This window comes from Dermacentor andersoni, chromosome 4 (assembly GCF_023375885.2).
Source record: "Dermacentor andersoni chromosome 4, qqDerAnde1_hic_scaffold, whole genome shotgun sequence".
Classification (NCBI taxonomy): domain Eukaryota; kingdom Metazoa; phylum Arthropoda; class Arachnida; order Ixodida; family Ixodidae; genus Dermacentor; species Dermacentor andersoni.
In genome coordinates, this window is record NC_092817.1 from 44,345,099 (window position 1) to 44,371,802 (window position 26,704).

At 46.2% G+C, this 26,704-nt stretch overlaps 1 protein-coding gene across 1 annotated transcript in view; it reads right to left on the reverse strand.

The window, feature by feature from the left end:
• eIF5B (eukaryotic translation initiation factor 5B) overlaps positions 1-26,704 on the reverse strand; it is a 53,036-nt gene that overhangs the window by 18,474 nt on the left and 7,858 nt on the right. Inside the window, exons 8-15 of the mRNA XM_050184131.3 lie at positions 24,336-24,452; positions 23,525-23,780; positions 21,908-22,317; positions 18,439-18,546; positions 11,806-11,916; positions 11,371-11,438; positions 10,756-11,029; positions 2,825-3,007 (exon numbers count right to left, since the gene is read on the reverse strand). Coding sequence (XP_050040088.2) covers positions 2,825-3,007; positions 10,756-11,029; positions 11,371-11,438; positions 11,806-11,916; positions 18,439-18,546; positions 21,908-22,317; positions 23,525-23,780; positions 24,336-24,452 — 1,527 coding nt within the window. The remainder of the gene's footprint in view (positions 1-2,824; positions 3,008-10,755; positions 11,030-11,370; positions 11,439-11,805; positions 11,917-18,438; positions 18,547-21,907; positions 22,318-23,524; positions 23,781-24,335; positions 24,453-26,704) is intronic.

Sequence of the window (26,704 nt, forward strand, 5' to 3'; positions counted from 1 at the left end):
ATCCGTGTTTACAGCGATGAGCAGCCACGGCCAAGCAAGCGGAGGCCTTCTCCCCATTGGCCGGGCTAGAGGGCAACATGCGTGTGCTGGTGTGCTACCTTCGGGTGCAGCCATGCTACCACCAGTGTGCGCTTGATCATGTGACTGCCAACAATGAGCACACAGAAAGACTGCATGCATCATCACTGCACGTGGACTTTATACACAACATCACGCCAACAGTGACGGTGAAAATTTGGCTGGAGTGTCCATATAATGGCTGCCGCAATAAACCTTTTCATCTTCACCCTCATGCTATAACTATACCTCACCTTTATTACAAGTGGCAACAAGTCATCAAACTTTATGGCATGACCCTTCCTGAACTTTATCTAACTAGCGCTCTTCCAATGTTTGCTAAGCCACCTCAAACTTGACAGTGTCGTAAAGTCAACTCTGGAGCCTTTCACCTGTCCGTCCCCACTTGCAGAGGGTTTCAATAAAGAGCACTGGTTGCACACTTCGTCAGGTTTCATAAATTTGCTGCCACTAGATCAAGCAGTGTATTTTAATGCACACGAGGCCCAAGATGATACGCTAGCACCAAGGTAAAAGAAATTGAATGAAGCTGGAGACAAGAAGCAAGAGACAGGAAAGAGAAGGCATTCCGAGTTCTCCAGAGCAGACGCAGACTGCATGGAGCTGCAAATAGTTTCTACAACTGATATTGTACGATACTGGAGTTGTACCCGTGCCACAGTGGCACAAAAAATGACATTAGCTGCTAATGCCTTAAAGTTCCATGCCATTTGAGCAGTGCCACATGGACACACCTAATGCCTCTTGCAGTGTAGTGTATTCTCACAACTCACTTGGCCGCCAAATGCCTCCCTCCCAATGTTAGGCATTATGGCTCCACATGAAAAACACATTTCCAAAGTAAACTGAAATAAACTCTAAAAACACGCTTATTAATGCTGTTAGTGGCCTTTTATGAACTTCTGACGTGCGATCATTGCAATGTTTGCAATCAACATTGCAATCATCATTGCAATGTTTATTGTAATTAAAAATGCACTTGCAGCAGCGACTTCAGATATAACAGCATTAACTTTGTAACATCGGCCAAGTGGCATGGGTACCGTATTTAATCGTATAACGATCACACTTTTTGTCTAAAAATTTACGCAAATTCAACAACCCGCGATCATTACGCGGGTTAAATTTCCCGCGAAAAGAAAACATCTTTTTTCATCCCGCTTTAGCTGCGGGATGACAACAGGTCAACAAACAGGTGGCTGCCGCTGTAACAGTGTGGGACACCAAAACAAAAATGGCAGCCGGCGGAGCAGGCCGAATGCGACGAACACGATTTTTTTCTTTTTGTGAGTACATTACGTGCACTGAAACAGTTTCTTCCGTATCAGTAATGAATAATATTGTAAATATCGGCAAGCTTGTGACAATAACGCAGCAATGTCCCCTTTGAGGGGAACGAAACAGAGGTGGGCGCACTTAGCTGCCGGTGACATAGAAACACATGGTGGGCATGCTGTGGAAACTGCGGCATTTGTCTTCACTACTATCTTAACATGGCACGTTTCCGCTAAGGGTGGGCAAATATCTCAGCTGTGTTACAAGCGTCGGCGTATGAATAGGGTGCACTGCTAACGTATCAGTGTAAACGTGGCCACTATCGCTGTCGCTCGCGATTTGTTGTGTGCCCACGAGTGCTGACAAGAAAAATCTAAAGGCGCCTTTTTTGTTGTTGTTGTTGAACAGAACCATTATGAAGCTTACAAATAATAAAGCCAAGGCAAGTTTGGTTGTAGCTTTTTTTTTATGGAAGTGTGGAAAGTGATGAAAAGAACGAAATGGAGCATCTGCTTAAGAATGTTTGGTGCGTGCAGACCGCTTGGTATGTCTTCAAGAGTCGTTCACGTGGTATTCGACAGATGGTAAGCGCGATCGTCATTAGCTAGACTTGGCACACGACATATTGCTGCTACAAGTTCGGGGTGCGATCATTACACGGAAAGAAAAAAAATCTAATTTTGACGACAAAATTCAGGGGTGCAATCATTACGCGAGTGCTATCATTATGCGAGTAAATACGATATTACTGCAATAATAATGTATGGTCTTTTGAAGAAAGAGAGAAAAAAAAAAGGGTCAGTTGGTTATTGCTGACAATGGCGTAACTGATCATGACTTTTTTTTTTTCTTTTGCAAAGCATACCTACCAATCTACGAACATTAAAACTCGTAAAATACCACAGACAAACACAATACCGAAGTGCAAGGGGGGAAGGGGAAAGAATAGCACAAATGTTTTTAAGGCTTGCCCTGAGCACATGCCTTTTCAGGGTACATATGCACTTTATCAACAATGATTTACCTTTAGATGCAGTACACAAAAACAGCAGCAGACTTGGAACAGCAAAGACTTAAAAGCGGCGCATCGTTTTCACGTCACAGTGACATTTTCGGCGACTTTGTTGTTGCCAATTTTGCCTGCTTCAGGAACGTGTCTGTATAAACTTGCTCAAAGAAAGTACACCTCTTGCATCCTTTCACCATCACAACGCTTCTAATGGAAGGTTCGGAGACTAACAAGTGAGACTTTCTTGCAACCATAATTCATTTTTTGTACATATTGATGCAACATTCATAAAATGGGCCCAAATTCATAAGCTGTATGAAAAATTTTTTGCAAGTTGGCAGGTTTGCAATAGGCTGTACAGTCTAACCCAATTTTCGTGCCTTTCACTATTCCTCAGTATGTATCTACGAAATATTCCAGTGCAAGAAGAAATGTTTCCCTGTTTGATGCCTGTCCACAAACCTCCAACACGGTGGCCTGGAGTTCCTCGGAGAAGGCAATGCGCTTGGCCATCATGTTCTGCGTGAGGTCCACAATAAGGCTGATGAGGTTGCCCATCCCATCGCCACTTAGAGCAGAGGTCGGCACCAGGGAGACAAAGGATTTCAAGTCCTTGTTCTCATGGAACAGAGCAGCATTGAGACCCTGGAAAGACAAGCAGGAAAACCACATTTAGCAGTTATTCTTTTCTCTCTTCATTTTTGTTCAGAATGGCAAACTAGAGTTCAGAGAACCTCGATAATATGTCCCTATTTGTTTCGTTTTGCCGGCTTTTATGCCCAAAAGCACAGGCCCCATTTATTTTCCATAGGGTCATGTGTACAGTTGACTTCTATTAATTCGACTCTCACGGGAACGATGAAATTGGTCTAATGATCTGGCGGGTTGTATCAAACAAAAGGCAGAAAAGAATGCTAAAACACGCCGTTTATTCATAAGGCTTTAAAGTTAGCTTCGCCGCAATATAGCCGTATTATGCTGTGAAGCATTCCAAGCGGGTAAAGGTGCCACTGTTACGGGACATAGCACGTGTTCCTTAATTTACACACACACATGCACAGTATCCGCTCACAGTACAAGCACCGAGATGGCTAAAATTTTTACTGGCAGGCCTTCAGAGTTTTAGACACATCCCCACTCTTTTGTTGGCTTTAAATGTCCCCTTGACTTTCAGAGCTTCTTCATCCTACCACCTTCCTTTTCACTAGCTTTCCCGAAGCACAGATGGTCTTTCTCAGCTTTTCGATGCACGGCGCGTGTATGCGCATATACTTAAGGAATGTGAGCTAGGCTCCGTTAATGGTCTCATATAAGAGACACACACGGCACAAAACAAGGGCTCAAACCACCACAGCAATGTTAGAAAACATGTTCTGAATGGCTGCCAGTGTGCTTATTGGGCATCTAGGTGCTCGTACTGTGACGGGAGACATGCACAGCCCTGTATAATTAAATGCGTACTATGTTCCGTGACAGTGACACCTTTCCATTCTTCGTATGCTTCAATGCGATAAAATGCATATGCGTCACCGCATAACACGGCTTTATAGCAGCGAAGTTGATTAGTCAAGTTCGAATTATCCAGCGAAGGCCGATTTTGAGATTGAAATAATCGATGTTTGGGCCCATAGAAATGTATGGGCACCAGCTGGGACTTTCAGTTGGCATAGAGTTGACCGAAAAATCGAACTACTTAAGTCGAATTAAAGGAAGTCTACTTTATTAGCTTTATGTTTGTTAATTCTGCCTTCCCGTTTGTTACATCTAAAAACTGCAATGGCACAGCACTGTCGGTGGCACTTCAGTTCACTGCCACATGTCACTGCTAAGAATAGCTACTTTCCAGGTTTTCAATAGCTTCAATACAGAGGTTTTTCAAGTTTGTTTGCTTTCTGTTCAAATTCAAGTAAAACATATGCGAGTAGCTTTTTGCCTCATCTATAGTGCTGCCCCAAGTGTTATCAGATGCAAAATTTCAAAGGATTATGTGTTATTTTCCCTTGGCCCCCTAAGAAACATATCAATGAGGTTGTGAGGATGCGCGACTCTCACGCATCCCCTGATATGTTGGTTTTCCCGCACGGCTCGCGTGGCCTGGCGCCCGCGGCGGTCGGAGTGGTACAAGCGCGGTGCGAGAGATGGCGCGAGTGTCGCGCCGCTGCGGGGTTACTTGGGTGTGGGGAAGACAAGGCGCTCTCTCTTGGGATTCGGGACTGCGAGCAGAATGGACCTGCCGTGCCGCGCATGCGCCAACCCATGCTTCTGCGAGACCGTCTCGCGTGGCCGCCTTGGAACGCGCCACCGTCCGCGTGACCGTACACGCGAATGACCAGGTGTTGGGATCCAGCATGGGGCGAACATATTCGCTCACTATCAGGTCGCGGTAAGTCGGACTTCTAGATTTGTCGTGCGCCCATCGGCATGTTTTGTGGATAGCAACTCAGCTAGCAGGCATTGATCTATGAAAGGTGCAATAAATGCCCTTGTGATTGTTTGCACTACTGTGTTGTCGTTCCTTTGTCCCAAGAGCACGGAGGAGAGAGAGAGATAAAACTTTAGTGTGTCCTTGATGGGGTTAAGGGGTGGCGGGGGTCGGGAGACTAACCCCCAATCCCCCCCTTCCTCAGACGTGTCTGAAGTTCGTGTCTGAAGGAGTCGCCAAGTGGTGGACTGAGACTTATTCAGTGTTTTGTGTGCTGGGGGGTAGCGTAACCGCTCCTGGCGGTAGTGCAGGAGAATTTCTCTCAACGTGACCATTCGGTCCCGCGCGTGACCGCGATGCAGAACAGAGGGCTGGTCGGGATCGGAAGACGCAGGAGAAGGATGATGCGCCCGGTGTGCGAGAGCTCGGGCGGCATCGTGGGCGGCTTCGTTTCCAGCCAGACCCGAGTGACCAGGGGCCCAGATGATCTGCACGTGGCGTTGCCTTGAGGGCGGAGTGCCAGAGAGAATCTTCTGCGCTTGGGGTGCTATGAGTCCTCTTGCGTAGTTACGAATGGCCGTTTTTGAATCGCTGATGATGCAGTGTGCATTGGTAGCCGCGTAGGCCAAAGCGATGGCCGTTTCTTCTCCTACTTCGGGTTGCGTGGCGAATATTGATGCGGCCGCGGAGAGGTGGTACTGCGAACCCGCGACTGCGACGACCGCCATGGCGTTTTGGTTGGGGTACTCTGCTGCGTCCACGTAGGTTACGTCAGCGGCTTGGTCGTAGCGCTTTTGTAGTTGTTTAGCTCTTTCTGCACGTCGCTCCGGATTGTGTTCAGGGTGCATATTGCGAGGTATGGGCGGGATAACTAGCTGATCACGAATGTTTGGAGGGATGGGTACTTTTGGTCCGAATTGGGTGGTGTAGGTTATGCCCAGGGTGCCTAGAATGTGCCTGCCCGTGGTGGAATTGGCAAGTCGTTCGTATTGGCTAATACGGTGCGCTTCAATAAGCTCGTCTATGGTGTTATGAATGCCTAGGGCGTCCAGTTTCTCGTTAGAGGTGGTGATGGGAAGATGTAGGGCCTGTTTATAGGCCCTCTTGATCATGGTATTGAGTTTGAGCTTGTCAGTTGCATTGAGGCTAAGGTACGGGGCGACATAGGTGATCCTGCTCAGGGCGTAGGCGGTTACCAGGCGTATAAGGTTGCTTTCCTTCATGCCGTGATGTCGATTTCCGATGCATGCAATGAGGCGAGTGGTTTGGTGTACATGTTTATCTAATTGCTTGAGTATCTCCGTGTTTCTGCCGTTTTGTTGGATGCGTAAGCCAAGGATACGAATGCTAGGTACTGTAGGTATGCGTTCCTGGTGCACGTGAAGTTCTATCTCGGGTGGGTGAGGGTCTGGACGTCGACCTCCCCAATTAGGCTTGTACAGAAGGAGCTCCGATTTCTGTGGGGAACACGCCAGGCCGCGCGGTTCTACGTATGCAACGACCTCGTTGATGGCTTGCTGCAGCGTGTCTTGGATGTCCCCGTCGCTGCCCCCGGTGACCCACAGGGTGATATCGTCTGCGTAGAGGCTATGCTTGAGGTTGGGGATGCTGGCTAATGCAGGCGGTAGTCCGAGCAAGGCCACGTTAAACAGAAAAGGGGATAGAACCGATCCTTGCGGCGTGCCTTTGCTGCCGAAGTGAATAATTGGCGACTGCAACCCTCCGATGGTAATGGTCGCCGTGCGACCTGTAAGAAAATTCTTCACGTAGTTATATGTTCGATGTCCAACCTGGAGTTGTGCCAGTTGGTTCAGTATGGCCTCATGCGTGACGTTATCGAAGGCCTTGGTTAGGTCTAGCCCCAAGATGGCTCTGGTGTCCAGCCTGGAGCTTTTGTCGCCATCGATAATTTGGTGCTTGAGCTGAATCATGACATCTTGAGCAGAAAGTTTTGGGCGGAAGCCAACCATGGTATTGGGGAAGAGGTCGTTGTCGTTCATATGTCTGTGTAAGCATGTGAGGATGACGTGCTCGAGGACCTTTCAGACACATGAAGTCAGGGAGATAGGGCGGAGGTTTTCGAGTAGGAGGCGCTTCCCGGGTTTGGGAATCATAATAATTTTGGCTTCTTTCCATTGTGAGGGGAGGTTTCCAGTTTCCCAGTATGCGTTAAAATAAGCTGTGAGGGCTAGTATAGAATCCTCATCTAGGTTGCGAAGCATTTTATTAGTAATGCCATCAGGTCCCGGGGCTGAGTTAGGGCGGAGTGCGAGGATGGCTTCACGTACTTCTGCTGCTTCTATGGGCGCGTCCAGGTGGTCGTTATCGGTGCCTGTGTATGCTGGAGCGGGTGTAGCAGGTTGAGGTCCTATGTATCGGTCTATCAATTCTTGAAGAACTTGTGCGTCCGTGCCCGGATGGGTGTGAATAATTTTTCGCAAGTTGTGCTGTTGTGTGTTCTTGCTGTTAGCCGGATCGAGGAGGCAACGGAGGATATTCCATGTTTTGGGCAGGTTTGGTTGCCGCTCCATGCTGTCGCATGTGCTGTGCCAATTTTGACGAGTAAGTTGTTGTGCATAGTGTTCGATTTGAAGGGTGAGAGTACTAATACGTTTCCTGAGCGTTCGGTTGAGCTTGTTGTGTTTGTATCTGCGTTGCAGACTGGCGAGGGCTTCCCACATATGAAGAAACTTGCTATCTGCCTCCTGCAGATTGGCTTCTTCAGGCACCAATTTAGTGGCTTTGCTCGCGTCTTGGAGCAAGGATGCGACCCAATCTTCGAAAGGGGGTTGGGTACCCGAGAAAGAGGTGAGGGCTCTGGCCTGCCGGAAAGCGTCCCAGTTCGTTATGCGGAGTTGACGACCCTTAGGATTTCGCGGGCCCGCTCGAACTGTTGTTTGGATTAAATAGTGGTCGCTGCCCAAGTTGTCTTGTGTGTTGATCCAGTCTGCTTCTGGAATTCGTTTTGCGAATGTCAAGTCCGGAGTAGTATCTCTGCTAACACTGTTTCCCATACGAGTGGGAGAAGATGGATCCGTGACAAGAGTAAGACCTAGATTCTGTCCGTCAAGCCATAGTTGTCTTCCCTTTCTGCGGTCAATTGGGTATCCCCATGCCACCGCAGGGGCGTTTAGGTCCCCTACGATGAGCAGGGGGGCTCCCCTAGCTACTTGATCTGCTTTGGTGAAAAGTCGTAGAAACCTATGTTGTTCTCTGGGGCTGCTGTACACATTGAGGATGAAGAGGCTCTGTTGCTTGCGCCTTGCAGACGGGATGATCTCCAGAAAAATGTGGGCTGCTGTATCAATGCCTGTATGATGCTGTATAACTGGAATGTTTCGCTTAACTAGTGTGGTTACTTGGGGCCTGCGGTTATCACTGCAAACTGCGGTGTATGCCGCGTATCCCGACAGCTTAGCCGCTTCTCCGGTCTCTTGTAATGCGATAACATCGGGGGAAGTATGTGGTGCGAGAGAGGTAATTTATTGCTCTAAGTGTGCTCGCTTTCGCCGGAAGCCCCGGCAGTTCCACTGCCAAATGCAGTAGGTAACACGTTCTGGATTACTCGCAGCCATCTTTGTCGGGACGCGAGTACGGCTTCTTTAGGGGACCTGCTCTGGGACGGAGTAGGGTGTTTTCCAATTCTGTCAAACGGGTGTTGTGATTTTGAGCCAAAGTCGCGACCATGTCTTGAAGCACTTTGCGCGTGTCGTCCATGTTTTCCTGTCGCTGTTGTTCTCTTGCCGCAAAGGCTTGCTCAATTCTGGGCAGTAGTAGCGTTTCTAGTTTCGCCGTTAGGAGGTTGTCCATTGCGCGTTCGAGAGCCTTTGCAATGGAGGCGACGAGCAATGTGGCAAGCTTACAATCTAATGCTTCGTTGAGGTTGCGTTCTATCCGCTGTTGCAGCTCAGTGAGAGCCTCACAGTTGACAATTCCTTCTGAAGTGTATGCTGGTGCTACCGCTTTTGAGATTGGTTCGAGAGCTTTGCGTTTGTGCGAGGTTGGTTGTTGGGTGGTTTGCGGGCAATCTATTGCAGGGACAGGAAGGATATCTGCATTTGATGGTAAATGTTTGGGTTGTGTGTCTGCAAGTTGTGATTTCAGATTAGCGTTTTCTGTCTTGAGTTCTTGTATCTCAGCACGTAAGGATCGGAGCTCCTGCATGAAGTTGTGCATGGTAGCGTCACTAACTGTGTTCACCCCATATCGCCCACAAGGTTTAACTGTACTTTCCTAGGTGGCAGTACTGGTCCTAAACAAGCAAGACCTACAGCACATTATACAGTAAAACCTTGTTAAACCATACCCGCTTAAACAGTAGTTTCGCTTTACAAGTAGTGAAGTCAAATCCCCGACTCAGCGGCCATTGAAAATATAGTTTTGTATCCGCATAAACGGTACCAGCTCGTTGCGTAGGTATCAGCTAACACGTAGTGTTTCCATTTTTCGTCGCACAATCACGTCATCACCATCGGGCAAGCCCAGCAGGAAACAACAAGCCTCAGAGGTCGGAACAATGGCCTCCAAGCGGTCTGTGTGTTTGTGCGTGAATCCACGTCAACATCAATATCATTTCGGTGCTGTGCCAGAGAGAGCGTCGTGGCCATAGTTGTGGCATCGTGCAAGCTAGGACTCGTGTCATGCCGAAGCTCAGATAAAAAACACCGGGTACTCGGCATAGAAAAAAAAATTTGACATCGTGCTATTGAATGCGGCGCGAACAGGTCGGCGCAGGCACATGACAGGGATTTACCGTTGACTACGGTGTGTGGCATTTGGAATGCAAAGAAGTTGCTCGGCAGTGCTGCTGCGACCGCAAAGCGATGTCGGCTACGAGGTTTGAATTTTCGCCATTGTTGGCGAAGTGTCGCCTAACGACAGTGATAAGGACAACACGGAAAGTGGCTGCACGGGCGATTCAGGTCCGACAGTGGCAGAAGCTGCGCATTAAGTCAGTTTCACGAATGCAATTGTTGCGACGACAACAGCACCCCGTAATGATAAAGGCGCCCAGCGACTTCTACAGTGCTACTGGGCCCGTGGACGGAGAATATGCAATGTCAACGAGGAATCCGCCGTGCGAGTGTTTGCTGAGAAGACTCGCAGGTTCAGTAAGTTCGAGGCTGCTGTTGTCGCTGCTAGGCCGCCATGGCACCAAACGAAAGTAACACTTTTGTTGCACGAAGTGAATAACTACTGTATGTTTTTGCCCTTTCATTGCACTCTCTTCACGAGTTCCATTTCTGACAGGTAAGTGGGCGATCTCATGCTATTTTGGTTAAGCAGTACTACCATTTTGTGTGTACTTTTTCCGAGCTCCGGCCAACTACTTTAACGAGGTTTCACTGTACAGCCAAAAATGTCAGCAGTTCCGACACATAGGAGTTCAGATTTCTTTACTTGTTTGCCCTAGTTTCCCGATTACTTTCGTCTGTCATCTTGACTTAACTAGCAGTAGTCTTGAACTGCAACAGATTTCTAGCTAACTCGGGCCAATTGGCACATGTTGCAATTAAAATGAGTAACAGCGCAAGAAACAGATAGAAGGAAACGGATGAAGTGCTGGTCCACGAAATGGTCAGCGCTTCTTCTGTTTCCTTCTGTCTATCCTGTTTCGTATGGTAACTCATTTCAATAGCCTTGAGTCTGTCAAGCTTTCAAGATAAAACAAGTTGTCCACACAAGACTGCCAGACTATCGCACACATTACCTACGAGTTCTTTCTCGTGTGCAGCCACATAATAAATCCAAACTGCAATCTTAAAAAACAAACCAAACTGCTATAGTTACACCACTCTGCACTAAACATTGTTTGTGAAAGAGCTCAGTGGTGCTAGCTGCCCTATAACATCGGTTGTAAGGCTGGGTGACTGACACAACACACTGGAGTACAATTAGTACATTTGCACATGTGCCAGATGCGAATATCTCACGGCCATTTTCAGTACTCATAAAAGAGGTTATAGCATACCTGTTCAGCAAACTGGAGCACGACCTCTCGAGTGCGCTCCTCAAATTCGAGACGCGTGTTTCGTGACTGGGCCTTGAGCACATCTGTGATGTCCTTGTTGCGGTTGCCCTTCCAGTCGTACAGCCGGTCCACCTTGTTCAGCGCCACAACAAACGGTGTCTTGCGTGAGCGCAGCATGTTTAATGACTCAATGGTCTGTGGTTCCAGGCCATGCATCAGGTCGACCACTAGGATTGCCATGTCACACAGAGAGGAGCCACGCGAACGCAGGTTGCTAGAACGGCAACAACAGTTTCCTTGTCACAAAAAAAAATTACAAAATAAAAAAAAACGGAAGCGGCACACACTGGCTGGATTACATGAGAAGGTGAACATTACATGCAAAAGAAACTATAATGAGCAATTATTTGACAAGATCGCACTCATTAACTTTTAATTACTCTTGGACACAAGTTGCAGAGATGAAGTCTGCCAGTGCTAGAGACGTGTCTGTTTCATAGGAATGCCAGGACTATCACCAGCTTTAACATATCAGTCTCGAAATTGTACACCAAAACACATACAAATTCTAAAATATAAATGTAAAAGACGGTCACCATAAAATGCATCAATTACCTGAACGACTCGTGACCGGGAGTGTCAATAATTAGGAGGCCAGGAATCTTCAATGCCTTGTTTGAAAACTGAGAGAGAGAGAAAAACAAAACAAAAGAGGCGCTGCCTGACGGCACTTCAAGAGGAAGGAGCTGCCAGAGGTTTTTATTTAATTTGAATTGCATTCGACATAAACAGGCTATTAGAATTGTGGATGCTATCTTTAGTACTTAGACTAAATCACATTTTTACAAGGTTTTTACAAGGATGCTATTTTTAGTACTTACACTAAATCACATTTTACAAGCTCTAATTCTCAATGTGTTATAATATCTTTTTTAACTGCCAAACTGCTCTTAGCAAGCTAGCGCAAAAATATGGACTGCCACTCGTATACGGCTCAGTTGCAACCAAATCCTTTAAAGAAATAAAGGAATATTGCCCAACAAGGAGTACCTCTTTGACCATCTTGCATTGTTCCTTGATGGCATCAAGAGGAACCATTGTAGCACCAATCTGTTGAGTGATGCCACCAGCTTCACTGTCCTGGACATGAGTATGCCGAATCTGCAAAAGAATAAGAGGCAACTTTATTCTAGAAACCTTTACAAATATAAACTTTTATTGAATGACAGTTGAGCATAGGTTGGCAGAATAAGTGAACACTCACCCATACTCCTTCACCAATGTTTTTGTAGACTATCCACTCCCTCATACTAGTGTGTACTCAGCACCCTTTGGCACTACTCGTGTTCCTACACTTATAGACACCAACACTCACTTGTGTTAGCAGTAGCTTCTATTCACACATGCCAGCACCCACTCGTGCTCATACTCGCATCAAAAACCCTGTTGGTCACCTATGCCTGGCCACAACATCTTCGTGGTGCATTTGGGGGTTACCTGCCCATATTGCTCAGCTCCGGCATCCACAGCTACAATCAAACAGCTATAGTGGACATGCCCTTGCCTAAACAAGATCCGATGGTGCTACTTGCGAACAGCGGGCCTTTATCCCACGACACCACCAGACTATGCGCCTTGGTTCAATGGGACTAACAATCAAGCACTACTGATGTAGACTGTTGAAACTGGCCTACATTTATATATTTAATCGTTCATGTCATTGAGTAAACATTAAAAAAAGAACACTCCCGATCAGCGACACTCACTCGCCCCCTGATGCCTTAAATTTTAAAGGGACCCTGAAACGATTTTGACGATTTTCTACAAACGTGCTGAGTCGTTAGAGTAGGTCCTTCTGATCATTAATTTGCACATCTAAGTGCTCCGCGTCAAGCGTGTAATTTATTATAAGGTTTTAAAAATGCACATCGCTGCCGATCGCAGCACACTGTTCGGCAGAATTTTAAGCCGCCCCTACCCATATGACGGAAATCACCCATATGACGTCAGGGTGGGGGGGGAGCTATCCGATTGGCTGACCAGGGCGCGTGATCGATAATTTTTCCAACTTTATGGTAAACAAATGATCTTCGTAATAGTTGGAATGTTAGTTTATTTGTTTTTATAAAAAGAAAGTAACATAAAGAGAATGCACAAGAAAAATTTTTCAGTACACTTAAGCACTTCCGGCACACAGCAAGTGTCGTCTGCTTGTGTTACAACGTACTCCATTTTGATGAGAGCTCCACGGTCAGAGTCGGTCTCAGTATTTTCGCGAGCACTATGATTCGACTTTGTTGTCTTGTGGACTGCAAACATAGCGACTGGCAATATGTCAAGCTGCGACATCGTGTCCCCCTGCAAGGCAGCATACGAGCGAACTGGCTGCTGCACATCGGACTGCAGATATCCGATCGGCGCCAGGATTTGCACGTTTGTGGCCGTCACTTTACACCGGAAGATTGCTGACGCAATGACGTTTCACGAGTCCGATATTAGGGCAAACGCAAGCGCAAGGGGACAGCATCTGGCGGCTTGACTGTGCCAGAACGGGATGAGCCATGGAATGAGAAGAAGCGCAAATGTGAATGGCCTGCACGGTGCAGCCACCTGGTGGCACAGAGCTCAACCATAGAAAGTAGCAGTAACGAAGTGTATTCTTCTTCGCTGCTGGTGTGTATTTTTTGCAGGACCGTAATCATCAAAACGTTGTTTTTATAAATGTTTAAAATGTTTTACACTTGGTTAGAGCAATACAGTAGAACCCCGCTGTTACGTTCCTCACTGCTGCGTTTTCCCGGCTGCTACGCCCTTTTCATACGGTCCCGACGTAGCTTCCATAAGATCCGATGTACAGTAAAACCTCGTTAAACCGTACCCGCTTAAACAGTAGTTTCGGTTTAAAAGTAGTAAAGTCAATTCCCCGACTCAGCGGCCATTGAACATAATGTATTTAGTATCCGCATAAACCGTACCAGCTTATTGCGTACGCATCGGTTAAAACGTAGCGTTTCCACTTTTCGTCACGCAAACACGGCGGTGCGTCGTCTCCACCGGGCGGTCCGGCAGAACAACAAGCCTCAGAGATCGGTACAACGGCCTCCAAGCGCCCTGTGCGTTTGCACGTGAAGCCGCATCAACATCAACATCATTTCGACGCCGTGCCAGAGAGCGAGAGGGCGTTATGGCGTCGTGCAAGCGAGGACTCGCGTCATGCCGAAGCTCGGATAAAAAAGACGCCGGGTGCTCAGCATAGAACAAAAATTAGACATCGTCCGTGCTGTCGAACGTGACACGAAGAAGTCGGCGCTGGCCCGCGACATGGATCTGCTGTTGACTACAATGTGTGGCACTTGGAATGCGAAGTTGCTCGGCAGCGCTGCTGCGACCACGAAGAGATGTCGGCTACGAGGTTCGACTTTTCGCCATCGTTGCCTCTGTTGTTGCCGAAGTGTCGACTAGCGACAGTGATGAGGACGACACGGAAAGTGACAGCACGGGCGATTCAGGCCCGACAGTGGCAGAAGCTGCGCGTTACGTCAGCCTCGTGAATGCAATCGTCGCAACGAGAACAGGGGCGCGATAACGTAACTATTCCAAACGAAAAGTTTTCCGAACTCCGGCACCCGGCAATGAAAAAGGCGCCCCGGAACTTATGCAGCACTAGTGCGCGCGTGCACGGAGAATACGTAACGCCAACGAGGAATCTGCCGTGCGAGCGTTTGCAGAGAGGAGGGGGGCTGGCTGAGAAGCTGGCACGCAGCTTGAGTAAGTTTGAGGCTGCTGTCGTCGCGCTAGGCCGCCGCGGCATCAAACGAAAATAACACTTATGTCGCGCGAAGTGAATAAATACTGCATGTTTTTTTCCCCTTTCATCGCACTCTCTCTGAGTTCCGTTTTCTACAGGTAAGTGGGCGATGTCATGCTATTTCGGTTAAACAGTACTACCGTTTAGTACGTACTTTTTCCGAGCTCCGGCCGACTACGGTTTAACGAGGTTTCACTGTATAAGGAACCCCGCTGTTATGTAGTAGCTGTGAAAACGTTCACGCGTCATACGTCGCAACTTAGCACCCCGAACCTGCCTGGGCTAAAGTAGGCAACGCGCTCCAACCGCCATTTTTGCTTTTGACGAGTTTTGGCTGGGCTTGGCTAAGGAACTGGCTGCAAGAAGCTGCATGCCAGTTCGAGAGGCCGCCACTAAGTGGCCATTCGTGAAAAATGCTCGCACTATCAGCACTGTGATTATGGTCACCGCATGGTTGTTGGACGGGTCGACTCACGGAGGAAGGAAACTCAGGAGAGGCCCTGACGTCACTCTTTGTGAAGCTAAAGTGAAACCGGAAGTTGGCGTTGCTCGTGGCGTTGCTCTGCCTATCGGGCCAGCTCTCCTCTCTTGTTTACATTTCTCCCACACCGTGCTGCGCGCAACCGGGTTGCTCGGACTCGTGCGCTCCGCAGCAATACTAAACAATCGTTAGCACGTTAGCATGATTACGCCAAAGAGGGCAAAATTTTCCGCGGATATTCCTTCGTCCATTGCCACTGCCGTGGCGCGGTGACGAGGAGCACGAGCCGCATGATGCCGGGGAGTTGCCAAATCCTAGCTTTGGAGAAGCCGTCGCGGCTCTAGACCTCCTCCGCAGGTACGTCGCACCTCACAGCGACGCTGACAGCAATGCGGCCTTCCAGCCAATTGAGAAACGTGTGGCGATTTCTAGCGAGCGAAAGAAACGGCAAGCCACCACCCTAGACTTTTTTAAGTCCTAAGCGCACTCTGTGGAAGTAAATTGTCTACAGTTGAAGCTGCGCTTTTTTCATTCATTTTCGGAGCTTTCCTCACTGTTGCGTTTTCCCGGCTGTTATGTTTTTTTTTCCAGGTCCGGTGAAAAAGGTATGAACGGGGTTCCACTGTATTAGCGCTTTGTTTGGCTGGTTAAGCGCTGCGCCAACAAGTTGCTGGACTGTGCAGACCGATCAGGCCGCTCACGTACGTCTACGCTAAAGTTCCTTCATCAGCTTGAGTTTATGCCTCCAGTCATTTGCCAAAATGACCCGTTTGCCTGTGGTTACCAGAATACCAGACACGTTCGCTGCTACGACAGAATGCTCACAACGCACGCTGCTTTGATAGCTCTCGCTTGGGGTCGACAGCCAAGCGGCTAGCGGAGAGGTTCCGCGCTGGCGGGGGCGGGCTCCAAAACAACCAGAAGTGGACGATGTGACGTCGCATCGTGACGCAGAACCAGTGAAGGCGGAGCTTAGCCGCGATCGCTTGGCGAACGAGTTGAGGAGGAAAAGCATGGCTAGGGAGGAGGGTAACTTGTAATTGCTTGTAGCTCCATTAATACGTAACGCTTCACTTAAATTGTGGTGCGAACGTTCTACTTAAGCTGTACCCTACGCGTCTACGAAATTTGTCCGAACCGTTTCAGGGGCCCTTTAATGTCATTCGCGGATGCCACACGAACATGCTTTGTGGCATTAACGCTGAATGCCATTCGGGGCATAGTGTGTACTCATAACTCACTTGGCCATCAAATGCGTACTCTCGTTCCCAACGTCTCCACATTCTGGCAATACTAAACGAACATGTCGCGAAGAACAATATGTATATTGTTCATTATCCTTCCAACTTCTTTTTTTTTTTACATGGCATAGACCACTCTCCGAACCATTCCAACTCACTTGGTCATGGAATACAACAAAAGCTTTGGCTGCTTCGGCTTCAAAGAGTTTACAGGTGGATGCAAAAATGACCTTCCTGAAGTAAACTAGATGAAATATGCCTATTAATGTTTTTCATGCCATTTCTTAAGCCTTTTCTCCCTAAATATATATATTTTTTTATTACGATTGGCCAGCAAACTTAACCGTTTCACTACAGCCATCGCCATCGCGACGTTTAATGTCAATAAGTATGCGCATATAGCAGCAACCGAAATATGCCCTAATGGCATTAAGAAACTTAAGGCCTTACACTTTTAATGGCATTAACCTCACCCAAGTGGCACGGGTATAACTTGCGCTCTATCCGACACTTGTGAAATGAGTGTAAACTGAATATTCACAAATAAAAAGGGACAGATTTCATTTTTTAGAGCAGTTACATCATAGAAGCAGCATTAGGGGCCCTGAAGCGCCGTTTTTTTAAAACCTGAGCAACAACCTAAAATGAGTGCAATGCCGTTCCATGTAATATATATACCCGATAATATCATGTAACCGCCACACCCGTGTAATGTGTAGAACCGTGTTCTGAACTAGATAGTTAAAAAAAAAAAAAGACATTCCAGTTTGTGTTACAGCTGCACACCTTGGATGCAGCCATGCTGCCATGTTTGTGTCGCAGCCTGTGACACGGTAGCGTGTTCCCCAACCAGAGTGTTTGTTACTTTTACGCGTTGCATATTGCAATCACTCAGTTCAGCCCTTGGGCGCGGCCGGGCAGCCACCATTGGGGGTATGAGCCACCATAGTGGCTCATAGCCCTACACTAGAGTTTTATGCGTTGCATATTGCAATCACTCAGTTCAGCCCTTGGGCGCGGCCGGGCAGCCACCATTGACCTTTAGCGCAACCACGTGACGTGACGTCACGACAGCCGGAGGAAAAGCTGGGCCCCAACACAACATGCAACGCATTCTTGGCTTAACCAAGCTAAGCCTAGCCATTTTTTTATCTAGCTTTTTCTGCGGTTGCTTGATCCCAACACAGGCCCGAGCCACCAGACTTCTGGCTGAGAAAGAACTTAAGGCCGAAATGAACATTATTCAATTTTATTTTTCCACATGAATAAAAGTTTTTTTATATTTATCTATGAGTCACACTTTGAAAATTCATACCCAAAATTTGAAAAGTGCAGCTGTCATTGTTCCCTAAGAAATGTTTGAAAAGTGCATGCTTTGAATCCTAGTTTAAATTAGGCAATGCTTACGTTTCCCATTCCCCTTCAACTAATCGGTTCCTCTCCAATGGGGTGCCACTATCTCAAAAGCAATGCCCTGAACCTTGCTTTCCTTTTGTTTTTTTACAGTGCACTTGCGGTAACCCTTCAAGCTTAGCATATGACACAGGTGCTCGACAGCAACAAAAGAACCAGTAAGGGGATGGGCAGGATGCATTAACAACAGCTGTTTGCCTGTTTCCAAAAAGATCTGAAAGGGTGTGCTCGTGAGTAACTCATCGTCATATGCAAATGCCCAATGATTGCCACACGTGGTCTGTTGCATCCGCTGCAATGCCATTGTTGACATCAGACATCGCAAGAAATATAGTCAGCCCCCGATAACAACATGAAAGTAAGCAATCTATTACGCAAGATTCAAGGTTCCCCGCAGCATGCAGCGGAGCAATATTTGGCTCACATGTTCATGCATCATTGTCTGCTGACCAAGAACGCCTTCTTACATCATTCAAAAAGGGTTGCAGTGCCTTTTAGTAAAATTATGAAAGGGTAGTGACTACATGAGTGCAGAAGAGTTACAATGAGACACTACTAAGAGAACCTATTAATGAAATACCGCCGCCATATTTAGCCAACAACATGACGAAAAGGGCATGGCTACTGTATAAGATGCACCTAAGTAAAACACCGTATGCCAATTTTACTGAAAGAGAACCAAATATCTGTTGGTGTGGCAAGGTGCTCTTCACAACAGCAAACATGCATAAGGTACTCACTGTGTCCAAAATCTTAGTTTTGCCCGTATCGACGTGCCCTAGGACACAAATGACTGGTGACCGAAGGTTGTCCACTGTACGCTTTTTCTCAGCTTCCTCTCTCAGTTTCTGAGAAAGAAGCAAAAAGAGGGAGAAATATATCAGACAATGAAAAGCTGACGCTCCCTGTGAAACGTCACAGTGATGGAGATAAGCAGAAACATATTAGCAGTGAATAACCAAAAGTAAATCATTGTAAATGTGCGCAGTCAAGTTGCACTAGATGTCATGGAACACCAGACTTCTTAAATTATATGTTAAGGTGAAAATTTTAAAAAATGCAGTGGCGCACGCCATTGAAGAGAGAACGACAATACAGGAGCAGTGTATCACAATGTAGACGTAATTTCTTTTGCTTCAAATTAATAGCGATTCTATTGCTCCTCAGTAAATCATGTTCTCGGATCTATGTGAAGCTTTGTGCAGCAGCATCAGCAGTGGATGTAGCAAAGTGCAAAATAGCAGCAGTAAGTGTTGTACTTTGCCCTTCAACACAAAATGCAGAGTGCTGCAAGTGATTGTACATGCATGATGCCAAAATAGCATAGTGGGGAACACCACATTCTAGTTACACAACTAAGCAACATTTCACAAGCAGACTTGACCTGCTTATGAAATGTGAAAGAAACGAATTACCGTATTTACTCGCATAATGATCGCACTTTTTGTCAGAAAGATTGACGCAAATTCAGGGGTGCGATCATTACGCGGGTTAAATTTCCCGCAAAAAAAAAAATTTTTTTTTCGTCCCGCTTTTGCTGCGGGATGCGGGTGCGGGACACCAAAACAAAAATGGCGGCCGGCGGAGCAAGCCGAACGCGATTTTTTTTTTCTTCTCGTGAGTACATTACGTGCATTGAAACAGTTTCTTCCGTATCAGTGATGCATAATATCGTTAATATCAGCAAGTTTGCAGCAATAACGTAGCCATGTCCACTTTGAGGGGACAGAAACAGACGGGCGTGCTTAGCTGCCAGTGACAGAAACGCATGGCCGGCGTGTTGCGGAAACTGCGGCATCTGTCTTCACTACTATCCTAATACGGCACGTTTCCGCTAAGGGTGGACGAATATCTTAGCTGTGCTACAAGCGTCGGCGTATGAATAGGGTACACTTTTAGTGTATCAGTGTAAACGGGGCTACTATCATTGCCGCGCACGATTTGTTGCGTGCTCACGAGTGCAGGTGAAAAGAATCGAAAGGTGCCTTTTTTGTTTTTGTTGACCACAACCATTATAAAGCCTACCCATAATAAAGGAAAGTTTGGTTGTACCTCTTTTTGTCATGGAAGTGCGGAAAGTGATGAAAGTAATGAAATGAGGCATCTACTTAATGTTTGGTGTGTGCAGACGAGTCGTTCGCGTAGCTTTCGACAGATGGTAAGCGCGATCATTATTAGCTAGACTTGGCACACGACATATCGCTGCGGCAAGTTCGGGGTGCGATCATTACACGGGAAATAAAAAAAATCGAATTTTGACGACAAAATTCAGGGGTGCGATCATTACGCGAGTGCGATCATTATGCGAGTAAATACGGTACGTGCCACAACGGCTATGGCATTCACTACCGTGCACAATGTCTCTGGTTCAATACTTGGCAGTGGCAGTCGCATTTTAGCAGGTGAATAATGCAAAGATGTTGACGTACACAATCTAGGTGCATGTTGAAGAACTAACTTGGCTGCTGTTTGAAGCATTAAAACTGCATTCACTCTTTGTGACTCGAATTTCGTTTCTGAAGTAGCAGATTTATATTCTGTGCAATTCTATGAGGAAGGTAAGACAAAACTATAATGATATTCCCAAAACAGTTCATTATATGCAAGGACTACCTGTCCCAAGTTCAGTATGCTACAGCCAGCTCATGGCACATGAAACTTCCACTTAGAATCACAAGTGCGTGCGGGATGGACACGAATTATTCAAAGGTTGATTGTAAGCCATACTGAAAACATTTTACATGCCTCAGGTAGTAGTAATCTCAACCCGCTGCAACATGTGGGCTTTTTCTAGTTACCTGCAGAACCAAGTCTACATAAGCTATGTACATTGTTGGAGGTGCTGACACTCTGCTTCCTCCCAAAATTATTGAAAAGTACCCCCTCATCGTATACACAGTAAATCTTCCATTAATTAGTCCCTGGCTAAGTTGGAAAATTGGGTAATTCAGAGTCGTCCTCTGGACGTATCTGGCCGCACATTGGCTATTTTGGACAACTCATGGAACTCGGCGAGTGAGGAGTGTCGCAAACGAGCACAAACTACGTTAGTGTCCATGAAAATGAAGCGGCGGAGTTGGCATCACCATAGTCATCAGTGGAAATCGTACATCCCGTACTGCTTTGGTGCAAAACAGAGCCAGGATTTCCTGATTCACTCAGTAAATAAAAGCGTGTTGACTTAGTATGCATTTGCTTATTGTTTTCTTGATACCCTTGATAATTCAACATTCAGTTAATTCTGACATTTTTTTTCGGTCCCGTGAAGTCCGAATTAACTAGGTCTTACTGTAGTGGTTGTTGGCAAAATTTCCATTGTCATCTGGCCACTATGAAACAAGAAACCTCGGTGCAAACATCCATTACTATTGCCTCAAGGTGCAAAATTACTAGTCTTCCCTTCAAAAACGATGTGATAGAATACACGGAAGCAAACTGGAACATGCTGGTACTGCACCATTTTGCTTCTGAAAACAAAAAGTGAAACAGTAAAACTGTAGACTTTCACTGAAAACTTTGTTCCGCGACCACTATGAAACAATTAGGCAGTTAGATATGCTCATAAGTGCATTTTTTCACGAAATGAAAAAGCTGGTCTTTTCGCAGGAGATATTGCATTTGCAAAAGCACTTAAGATTTTAGCACTTTTTCATAAGTGTGCAGTAGAAGAACTATCCCCTGGAGCAAATCGGTGGTGCGAAATAGAGGTCTCATTGGCCACTGAAGTCTGCGACCATGGCATGAAAAACCTGAAACTGCTATCAAAACGAGTGAATGACCAACAGTCAGCCGAGGATGCCTACAAGTAAGCTGCAGTGATTGCTAGTGTGCACCTCGTGTGTCCACTGTGTGCTGCTATTTGCCCGATGAAAGTGTTAGTTCAGGATAACAAATGCCCTGGACACTACTGACGAAGCAGCTGTCCCAGATAAGAATCCTGACAATTCATGTGCGGTTTTTGTCTTTGATGATGAATGAGCATATGGATTGAATGAGGACTGTTCTGTAGTTAACTGCACTGATGAATAATTTTTGTTAAATTTTGTTTACTTTCACCTTTGTTATTATCTACGTCGGATAGTCCTTATATAAGTGGAATCATCCCACAGGAATTGCCAAACCAGAAAGGGTAGACAATACTGCACACATTCCCTTATCGTCCTCTTAAATTTCACCACAATGCACCAACCAGAAAGTGGTAGCACTCACCCTTAGCCGCGCGATCACTTTCTCCTTGGAGTGAGACTTGTCATCCTCACTCTCGCTGCTGTCTTCATCGGATGACTCATCGGATGAGGACTCCTCATCGTCAGACTCTGAAGAGGACGATTCATTCTGCTTCTTGGATGGTTGGGGGCCCTTCTTTTGGGCCACGGTCTTCTTGGGAGCTTCAGTTTTGACCTGGACTTTGATGTCCATTTTCATCTTCTCTTCAATTGTCTCCTCTTCGTCGTCTTCCTCTTCAGACGAGGTCTCATCCCAGGCGTCCTTCACATCCTCCTTCTCCTCTGGAGGCGGCTCTGTGGGCGACATCTCCTTTTGCTGCTCATTTTGCTCAGTCGCCGCTGTGGTGTCTGGTCCCAAAATTTCCAGTTGTACTTGGGGAACCGTCTCATCCACTGTAAAGGTGACAAAGATGTGTTTAGTACATGCAAGAGAGCTGGAAAAGAATGAACAGAAAGATGCAACAGCAGTAGAACTTCCCCGATTAGTGTTGAAAGGGAAGGAAATATTAAAGAAAACAACATATATTACTCTTACTGTGAAGTTCAATGGGGTGTTTTCAATCTTTTCCACTAACTGTGTGTAAACAAACATTAGAACATGACATAAACATACGAAACATAAACAAAGTTTGAGTGTAACTTGGTGATTAATAAAATTTTCAACCCCAGAGCTGTACTGTGGCTGTGATGAATGACATAGTGAAGTGCACAGGACCAGTCTTCATAGTGCATAGGAATCACACAACGTGGACATTTCCTTTGCACTCCATCGCTGCAGGACACCAGTGGCTAAAAAGCAATGACTAGAATAATCCAATGATGAGGCACATGAGGCTTATGGTACATTCAACTGGTTCCTATGGTATTCCAACTCAAATTGCAATGATGCAGAGTCCACTCCAGATTGGAGCTAGGTGCAGCATGTCTGAGCTGAATGTTCAGCTGCTTGTCAGAGTAATCAGACGGCAGAAGTACAAACACGTCAGCGCATCTTCGTCGTGAACAAAAATCTTGGATGAACAAGGTGTGCACCTGCCATGCCAACAATGGAAGTTGCAGCAGCCACGTCACTGGAACTTGGCCTTATCTCAGCTGTGCTCCCAGGTTCAAGATGAGAGCGCCTCAGAGAACTAAATAAACAAACTAGGCGAAGGTGCTTCGAATGCTCGATTTTGGTCAGTTGAATGTAGAGTGCGCCACTAGAGCACGTGAAAAGTTCTCAAAAGTGGCCAGTCAAATGTACCACTAGAATCACAGAAGACTGAATGAGTTGGAAAGAATTCACGGTTTGAATGGTCAGGCATTTAAAACTTGAACACAGGAAACAGATTTCTTCAAGCCTACTGCCGAGCCCGAATAAGTGCGTAGAAATAAAGGATTTCATTATTTTTCATCTTAATCCGCTTTTTTGGACACCTGTTTATTCGGACATTTCCGCAGTCCCCGTGAGGTCCGAATAAACGGTCGGCGACTGTAATTGATATAACGAAGTAATGGATATTACGAAGTCATTTCAGCTTCCCCTTCATCTTTGTTATAATGAGGTATGAGTGTACAGGGTATTGTATCCCCGCATCATTACCTCGCGTGTAACACCCACCTTTCTTCTCCTCTTCCTCGGGCTTCTTGCGTTGGTTCCTGTTGCGACGGTCCATGGTGCGCGAGGTCTTCTCCTTTTTCTCTCCTATCTGCGGCACCTCTATGCCTTGCTCCTTAAGTGTCTTGAGTGTGGCCTCCATGCGGGCCCGCGCCATCTTTTGTGCCTTGGTGAGCAGCCGTCCCTCGGCCTTGGCGCGCTCCCGCCGCTCCTTCTCTTTCTGCTTCTTGCGCTCCTTGCGCTCCTGCTCCTGCTTCAGCTGCGTGTGCCAGAGACCACAGAGTGACATTAGCAGCATAACACCATTTCAAAAGGAAATGTAACAATCGTAAGAGAATGCACTGCACTTATATTTTTTCACACCACTGGTATGTGCTCAGCTCTGCATTTCACCAGACAATTTGAGGACATATTTCTCGAAATTGGCGCTACGCATAGGATTTGTGCGAAATTGACATGATTTCCTTACGGTTATAGATTGAGGCATGCTCTAAGGTGAATAACTACAAAGCTAATTCGCTAATATCACCCTGTTATTTCCCATGCAAGTAATGTCAGCCTCGAAGTAATCTACCTGATGCAACAGAATTGCATTATCTGCTACAGAGGTTGTTTAACACCAATGCCAATCTGCATTGGTGTGAAACAGCACCACGAGGCAAAATTCACTTATACTTTTAGCCTTGGCATGATACTTCAACTTCTTGAATTTCTGATGCAACCAAAAAGCCCAAGAATAAGCACATCCATTATCAGTACACATTATTCAACAGTTTCTGTGTTGCTCACCTTTGATGAGCAACTAATATCTCACCTTCTCTTCTCGCAACCTTTCAGCTTCCTCCTCGGCTTTGATTTTCTCCTCTTCCTCCTGTTTCCTTCTCTCCTCTTCCTCCTTCAGCTTCCTCAGGTGCTCTTGGATAGCAGCAATCTGGACAGGAGTAAGTAAAATTGACAGTTACTTATGTATCCTTACTTATTATTATTACGTGTGTACTTATGTAATTTGAATGTGAAAGCATAATGACTTCTTTAAGTGATCACCTTAAATTAAAGCTCTACCTTAATCCACCTTACTCTAATTTGTACCAACCGTAATCTACCTTAATCCACTGAAGTCCACCTTGAGATAATTTTGGGAGTGGGCAAGGCCATTCTTTTAGGTGTGGGCCATAGTGTCCGTCTGACGCCGTGGCTGTTCACCGTGGGATTTCGCAGTGTGAGCTGCAGCAGGTTCAGCGCCGGGAACGTGACTTCACCACTTCGTCACGTGGGTTTTCTTGCCGTCGTATATTAACGCCGGATGCCGAATTTTTCACTTCATGGGGCATATAAGGCTTTCGCCTTAATAAATAAACATAATGCAATGAAATGGGCAAGTTATGTAAAGAAGCAGTGTTCTGTTAGAGTAACACCAGCATTGCCAAGGATAGGGTAATGCAGCTGAGGACAGCAGAGGATCGAATCTGCTGACGTATTATAACGGTGAACAGAGATCTATATGAGAGGCCTTCATCCTGCAGTGGACATAAGATAGGCTGATGACTATTATTATTACAATTATTATTATATAAAAGCTTTTCACTTTGCCAAATATACTCAAGCAAGGGGTGTAATAACACCAACTACCACATAGCATTTGATCACTGGCACCCGTAGTACGTAAGTGGATTTCTATGGACTACCATTAATTTGAAGTTCACAAACTCTCACACGCGAAACAAGGCAGGAGAGCCTTAATCATTGGTGTTTTGCAACGAAGGCACGTCTAGCACTGTTGCGAGTGTTTTGGTTGTGGAAACCACCATGATCAGTCTACTGCATAAATGCCACTGCAAGGTTTGTACAGGTCTCAGAGAGCAATTCAAGGACATTTAAGGACTTTCAAGGCCCTGTCAAAGCTTTTTCAAGGATGCAGAGCAGCATCCTATGCACAATTTTTTACAATAACAATGTTTCCAAAACACTACAGCTAAAGTTAGACATAACGAATTTAGTAAATGCAGCACTTTACTAGGTCATATTGAAATTGAACCTTTTATGCAAATAAGTACAGTCGCTGACATATTTTTCTTGCCCAGAAAGGGTCCTAGAACTTTTCACGTTATTGTGCAACCGGAAACAGAAACAAATTTCCTGAGGAAACTTTTTTTTTTTAATTTGAGAGTCCGTGACCAAAGATACGCCAAAGGCCTTGCATACGCTTTCATATCGTGTTGATATCTTTGCATCAATGGTATGAATAGAAGCCTGCGAAGCTTTCGCATTCCGCAGCTAATAGCATTGCCCACAGTGCACAGGGACTTTGCAGGCACAGCAGATTAAGAGGAAGCTTCAGCTCGGCCCCAACTTCGACACTGCCTATTCAAATAGATTCAAAACGCAGATATGCTTTTCCGAGACAACCCCCAAGGCGATTTTAATGAAATTTGTGACACTTGAGATAAGTTAAATTCCAAGGACTGTAGCAAGCGACATTTTGATTTATGACTTGAATATTTTTACAAAGGTTGCCAACAATCAGCAACTTTACAAATCCGTAGCTCTGCACCAAGAACAGATATAGCAGTTCTGTAAATTCCATCCGCCAGAACATCCAAAGTGGACAACTTTGATATATTCATTTATATCTTAGGTGAATTTGTTACAATGTTTGCAAAGGTTTTGTAAAAGGGCGAGCCGCTGCACCCACGTTTGTGCTGCGCACCTGATGCGCCAGAATTTCGCTGCATCAGCCTCGCGCACCTTTCTCCCGTCTGCCTTCCACTCTTCTGAAACACGAGCCCGACAGTGCCAACGGAGAAGGGGTGAAAGGGAAACAGGAGAGAGCGCAAAAGGGTGTGACTGTAACAAAGCAATGCCGTGCAGGGTGCATGGATCAAAGGCAAGTATGGCGAAGGTGTGTGGCACACAGACACGTACAACGACTCTCGTTTTTTTTTACTTCACTGTTGTTCCTAAAATGGCAAGTTTGCCGGGGCTACAATGATCCACCATAAAAACTGGCCACAAAATTGATCTTAAGACTGTATTACTCAAGAAATTCAAGGGGCCTTTCTAGGGACTTGAAAACACACTTTCGACATTTCAAGGGTTCCAAGAACCTGTGCGCACCATGCACAGTAGGTCACCGGCGAGAGCAATAACATTCACAATAATAAAGCATACAGCAGAGTATTGCTG